This window comes from Malus sylvestris, chromosome 16, assembly GCF_916048215.2.
Source record: "Malus sylvestris chromosome 16, drMalSylv7.2, whole genome shotgun sequence".
NCBI classification, from domain to species: domain Eukaryota; kingdom Viridiplantae; phylum Streptophyta; class Magnoliopsida; order Rosales; family Rosaceae; genus Malus; species Malus sylvestris.
Window position 1 is genome coordinate 16,395,413 of NC_062275.1, and position 6,326 is coordinate 16,401,738.

Here is a 6,326-nt window from a genome sequence, read left to right on the forward strand (position 1 = left end):
CACGTGTATAGACTTATCCTTCGTGTTTTTATTGAGTTACTGAATTTGAACATCACTTTCATTTCTTTTTGTGAGCCTTTTAGATGGATATAATGTGATAAATAATATGTTTCATGTCCATGATCTTTTCTGGTCATGACTTGTTTTTCTAACTACACTATTATATGATATAACGTAGGATATATCATTGGAGACGCTTAAATTCTTGATGAGCGCTATAGGAACATGAAAACATATCTTCGGAGATATCCAAATCTTTACTTTATTTGATGGATTGAACTAAGTTAGTGATTTATTTGTAGATCTGAAACACGGTCACATGACATTATTATTTCACTCAAATTTTAACATGCTAGTTTATTAATACACCCATAAGTATAACATATCAAATGTATCATCTTCTCTCTTATTACAACACGTGAATGGTACACCGGGGTGACTCACGTTCACCGTAGTCATAAAACGTCCTACGAGTAACGGTGCTAATTGGAGTTGAAGATGGAAGAATGAAAATACAACAGACATAAGTATGAAAGTGAAAATTGAGTAAACTACACGGGGTATTTGTGCAATTAAGCCAAACAAACTAGTAAAATACTCGCTGTGCCGAACCGCAGTTGAGCAGCTTTGCTTCGTCATTCGCTTCCTCCGTCGCTGCCACTCTCTCTGAAGTCTACAGAGCCACCGTCTTCTCAACAGTTTCTCCGCGCCACCACTCAGGTACGCTTTCTTCGCCATGGATGTTTACTTCGCCTTCTTCTCATTTGAAGTAGGATCATAGGGTTTCGAAATCTCTGATTTCTATGTAAATTTAATCAAAATTAATAACTGAATGAGTTTAACTGCACCAAGAACACGGATTTTGTCTGGTAAAGGTTTGTGTTGCCGTGATCTGAATAAGGAGAAAAGGGAGTGTTTGGGTAGCTACGATTTTCTGTTTAAGTTGGAATATTAGATGGTTATCGCTCTTCAGTATCTGCAGGAATAGCCCTAAGTTTTATTGTTGTATTCGATTCGAACTCTGGTTCTGGATTCGCCCTCCTGAAACTGCATAAAGTAGACAAAGAAACAACATTTTTCGCAGTAAACATTGGTAAGTATTATATTATTTGTGAATTTATGAAGAACTATACAATCGACATCATAAAATTTCTTCAAGTTCTTGAAAAATTTAAAGATATTGAAAAACCGATGCCCGGTTATTGCATATATATGTTTTCTGAGCTTGTATAGAATTTGAAAATGGAATTCATACACCATTGTGGTGATATTTCCAACTACTTTTGATGGATTCCAGATTGCTAGTGGATTTTAGCTTATGTTTTTTTGTTGGATTTCCCTGTTTATATATTGCACTGTGTCAATTTCAGTATGCATAGTTGGGCTTGGTATGTTCAGAAAAATCGTAGGACAGGATTTACTTTTCAAGAAGAAAGTGTAGTTGTAACCTGCTTCTTTATTCCGGCTTCATTTTGACCTAGGTAGAGATATAGGAACAGCTAAGTAATTTCGATGCTTTTAGGTTTAGTAAAGAACTGTTTGTTAATAAATTGGTTGAACCAATTATTTTTGAATATTCTGGTTATTATGTACAGTTTCAAATTCCAGTTCAAGATACTTTAGGGTTAAAGATAGACTCGACTAAAATTCCTAGTTAAGTTATTACCGGCGAACAAGTTCAAAGATCCAAAGTGTGTAACTCAATGTATCAAACATAGTAGTCATGCTCATCCAGGCCATTGTTTGCCTTGATATGTAACATTTGGAAAAAATCATGTGGTTGAGGAGTTGCTAACAGCAGATTCTATGTATGTGCATATGTAGTGGAAGCATACTACAGAAGATTCACGGAATACATTGATTACTTAGATGTTTTCTCTCAATAACTGCTACCACATATTGTTTCCGTGAGATAACAACATTTGATCAAGGAGTTTATGATAAGTTGACAACAGATTTTACGTATGTGTATATGTAGTGCAAGTGTGCTGGATATAGATTAGTCAACAATATCAAATTTTCCGTGGAGGGTTGCTGTCATTTTGCATCCTTAGTTGGGGATAGTCACACCAATTATAGTTGCAACTGGAACAAAACTCATATTAAATAAACTCACCGGTGGTCTATCATGTTAAAAAATTGTTACCCAGTTTTAACATTCTGTTTTAGCTTTGAGGTTAATTTTCCCCCCTTAACTAAATGCAGTCAGTTTGCATTACCCAAGGAGCATATGAACATTGTCTATGACTAATGTAGATGCAGCTGCAATTTTAATGTTTGTTTCTTTTAATAAATTGCGTACATTACGATAACCAAGAAGCAGAAGCTATGGGGTTTCTGCTAAATGCGATATACTGTATGCCCTTTTGTTTTGATCTATCTTAGCTAGTGAAATTGTGTTTGCGTCGATTCTTCCTACTCTTGAATTCCGTTGCTCCATCATTTGTAGGGAATCATGGCCACTAGTAGAGCTGAAGGGGATCAAAAGGAATATGTAAATGAACAAGCCGTTGCAAATAAGTTTGCTGATATGAGGTCTGAGCTCAACCAAATCTACTCGAAAATTACCGAGCTAGAGATGGAAGCGAGCGAGCACTCACTGGTCATCAATGCCATCCAGCCACTTGATCCGTCCAGGCGATGCTACCGGATGATCGGAGGTGTTCTGGTGGAGAGAACTATCAAGGAGGTCCTGCCAGCTGTGCAGCGCAACAAAGAAGGTATTGAGGAGGTTATTGCCAGGCTGAATGAGGCATTGGAGAAGAAGAAAAAGGAAATCTCTGATTTTGAGGCAAAGTACAAGATCAGGATACGGAAGGAGCAGGGTGAGGAGAAGGATGATAGCGCTCGGAAAGAAGGGACTGCTCAGGGAGTCCTGGTTGGCCCTGCCGGTGGAAGCGGATGAATGATGAGGATTGTACTTTTAATGGTCTTCCACCACCTTTGTTTTGTTGTCTCGAACTTCTTAGATGTGTTTTTTAAGCGTATCAGGTGGTAGAATGGTTAGCAAATTACAATTATGGCACTGAATTATTGAGTGTATGTACCCTATTTAACTATGCTTCTCTTTCATTCGTAAGAATTTAAGGGCGAAAGCACAAAATTTTAAGGCGACTGTATGAGTTTTTTATCTCGGTAATTTTAGTGAAGTTCTACTTTGGTTCATGGAGTTTCAATTATTGCAATTTAATCTATCTTAATTTGTTAATTGTTGCCGTGCACTAGCGCTGCGCACGTAAATGATGCTGGAAAAGCCGATATAATTAGACCTAGTTTGGGAGTGAGGTGCTTAAAAAAAAAGCACCTATGAAAAAAAGCTGTGAGAGTTTTAGGTGTTTGGTAAACTGAAAAAAAAAGGTTTATTTTGGAAGCTGCTGTGAGAATAAGCTGAAATCAAAGGAAAAAGCTGAAGCTGCTATTTGTAGCTTTGGAAAACTGGTTTTTTTTCAAAGCACACGGAGCTACAGTGCTCCTTTAATGAAAAGACCCACTATCAGACTACTTTTTTTTTCAAAAGCTTTTTTACAAAAAAGTTTACCAAACGCGCTGATTTATTTTACAGCCGCTTATTCTCACAGCACAGCCGCTTATTCTCACAGCAGCTTTTTTTCAAAGCACAGCAATACCAAACCAGCCCTTAAGCTTGTCCTTGAATTGCAACAATTAGTAAATTACACGAGTTAAATTATAACAATTAGTAAACCACACGAGTTAAATTACGACGATTTGAACTAAAAAGAGCAAAGCAGACAAATCATGATTTAGTCAATTTTGAATAATACAAATTATACAATGAATGCTATTGAGTATTTGATTCTCTCTTTCCCTAAACACACCATATGGGCCGGGTCGGGTCTGCCGGCCCATGAACCCAACATTCTCACATCTCTCACTCTCAGCTGAAAAAATCCTGAACCCCTCTCCCGGCGAAAACCTGATCGGAAAACTCAGCCAAAATGGCATTGACAGTGAGCAACACGACGCTGGAACCGGCAATGACCGCAAGAACCACCCCGGTGGTCCCCAACACCTTAGCGAACGCTGGCCACTCGATCTCCCTTACCTCCTCCACCACTCCGCTCAAAAAGTCTCCCTCTTTCTCCTCCTTCCTCTTCTGCATCGCCGCCTTGATCTCCTTCCCCAACTCGCTCAACTCGACGGGTTGACTCGCCGCCGATTCTCCTTCCGCGGCCGATTCTTTGTCTTGGGTGCTCACCGATTCGGCGCCGGACTCGGAATTCGCCTGGCTTTCGTCGACGGCTTTGAGAAATGATTGCCTTCTGTTCTTCTGTGTTACGGGCCGTCTGGGTTGTGATAGGGGAATTGAGTGGCTACCGGCACATGGAGGTTTCAACCGTACGGATGAGTTCAGATGACCGGATTTTGTGGGTGGCGGGAAAGGTGAGGTAACCGGGAACTGTACGAACATGCGTAGAGCCATGTTTTGGTGTATCTGGGTGGTGGTAGTAACTGGTTAGACTGAATTTGGATGATGGTGGATTTTAGGGTTTTTTCTCATTTTTTTCACTAGGAATTTTAGGTTTGTGGGGTCCATCATGGGTACTTGTTTACCGGGTCGGGGCGTACTTGGGCTCTGTTTTGGAGCCCAGAGTTCACTTTTTCTGTTGTATCCGGTTAAGCTGGGCCTTTTAGGCCCAAACTTTGGTCGCGCGGCACCCACTTTTTTGTGCATTACATGGAAGTAGAACTGGAAAGGACTCGTGTTTATGTTAACTCGATATCTTAACAGGTCGCATTGTGTTAATTTGTAATTCAAGTCTGAATTCAATTAAAAGTAACCGGTGACACCACTCGATATGTGTTAATCATCAAAAAACATCTTTTGATGAAATTTGAAATTTTATTTTAAAGGTAAAACATCGAACAACAATCAACAAGAACAAAAAAAAATCCTGTTTCCAAAAAAAAACAAAAAACAAAAAAACAAAAAAAATCCAACTATAATATTATCATCATGCACTATTGAAAATTATTCGTATTTTCGAGATTCAAAAGTCAATAATAGTAGTTGCCGGAGTTATAGGATTTGAATTGTCACATCTCGGCCCGGGTCACCATATCCTGGGCCCGTTCCATCAACGTAACACGATATTGTCCGCTTTGGGCTACCATTCCCTCATGGTTTTGTTTTTGGGAACTCACAAGCAACTTCCCAGTGGGTCACCCATCCTGGGAGTGCTCTGGTCTCTTTCTCGCTTAACTTCGGAGTTCCTACGGAACCCGAAGCCAGTGAGCTCCCAAAAGGCCTCGTGCTAGGTAAGGATGGGAATATACATTAAAAAAAACTCCCCCTGGGCGATGTGGGATGTTACAATCCACCCCCTTAGGGGCCCGACGTCCTCGTCGGCACACTTTTGGCCAGGTATTGGCTCTGATACCATTTGTTACATCCCAGCCCGGGTCCACTACATCTCGGGCCCGTTCCACCATCGTAGTACGATATTGTCCGATTTGGGCTTACCATTCCCTCACGGTTTTGTTTTTGGGAATTGACGAGTAACTTCTCAGTGGGTCACCTATTCTAGGAGTGTTCTGGCCTCCTTCTCGCTTAACTTTGGAATTCTTACGGAACCCAAAGTTAGTGAGTATCCAAAAGGCCTCGTGCTAGGTAGGGATATGAATATACATTTAAGGATCACTCCCCCTGGACGATGTGGGATGTACATGAATGGTAATGTCTCACATAGAAGAAGGGTCAAACCGTGGAAGGACTTGTAAGAAATCGTATCACTTTTCACGAGTTGAAAGAGGTGCCACCCTTTAAGTTTTATCACCCTGTACCATTTTTCTGAACATTTATACGAGCCATGCATAACTCACTTCATAAACACTTGTGCCAACTCCGATTTTGTTAGAATATATGAAACGAATAGAATGAATGGTTGAGATGTTGACACTTGTAATAAGATTATATGTTTTGTTGCATAGTTTGTTAAGATGGTGAGAGGAACTATAAATACTCCTACATGTAATAACTTTCTCATTAAGTAATATACAAAGATTCAATACAATTTTTTCCCTTTCTTTTCTCTCTGTATCTTCTTCTACAAGTTGTCTTCTTGGTGAGATCTTATCTGTTTAACATGCTTAACATGGTATCAATCGCCGTCTTTGCTCGCGCAAGAACCGATCCGCAACAAGTTTCCGCTCATTACCTTCGTCTCCTCTCTGAAGTTGTTTGATCTTCTTCTCTCCTTTGAGTTGTTATTTCTTTGGTGACTTTTTCTTCTGTGATCAAGAATTAGGGTTTCTGTGGTTCTACGATTGACCACCCTTCGTCTTCTTCATCAATTTTCTTCGATGCA

The 6,326-nt window shown here is 39.9% G+C and overlaps 2 protein-coding genes across 4 annotated transcripts; one reads left to right on the plus strand and one right to left on the minus strand.

The window, feature by feature from the left end:
* Positions 1-535: 535 nt before the first annotated feature.
* On the plus strand, positions 536-3,114 carry LOC126608895 (prefoldin subunit 2). 3 transcript variants are annotated; one of them, XM_050276909.1, is made up of 3 exons: positions 536-720; positions 974-1,093; positions 2,450-3,114. In XM_050276909.1, the coding sequence occupies exon 3, from the start codon at positions 2,456-2,458 to the stop codon at positions 2,903-2,905; it is 450 nt and encodes a 149-aa protein (XP_050132866.1). In that variant the 5' UTR covers positions 536-720; positions 974-1,093; positions 2,450-2,455; the 3' UTR covers positions 2,906-3,114. The 3 variants fall into 3 exon arrangements, with proteins under 3 accessions (XP_050132866.1, XP_050132867.1, XP_050132865.1); XM_050276910.1 differs by having other exon boundaries at positions 983-1,093; XM_050276908.1 differs by lacking the exon at positions 974-1,093 and having other exon boundaries at positions 542-720.
* Positions 3,115-3,732: 618 nt separating this feature from the next.
* Positions 3,733-4,509, minus strand: LOC126606283 (preprotein translocase subunit SECE1-like). The gene has a single exon (XM_050273650.1). It carries the CDS (start codon positions 4,439-4,441, stop codon positions 3,896-3,898), a length of 546 nt encoding a protein of 181 aa, XP_050129607.1. The 5' UTR covers positions 4,442-4,509; the 3' UTR covers positions 3,733-3,895.
* Positions 4,510-6,326: the final 1,817 nt, after the last annotated feature.

What these genes read in the sequence shown, in the direction of transcription:
- LOC126608895 (XM_050276909.1), top strand. Translation starts at nt 2,456, where the DNA reads ATGGCCACTAGTAGAGCTGAAGGGGATCAAAAGGAATATGTAAATGAA.
- LOC126606283 (XM_050273650.1), bottom strand. Translation starts at nt 4,441, where the DNA reads ATGGCTCTACGCATGTTCGTACAGTTCCCGGTTACCTCACCTTTCCCG.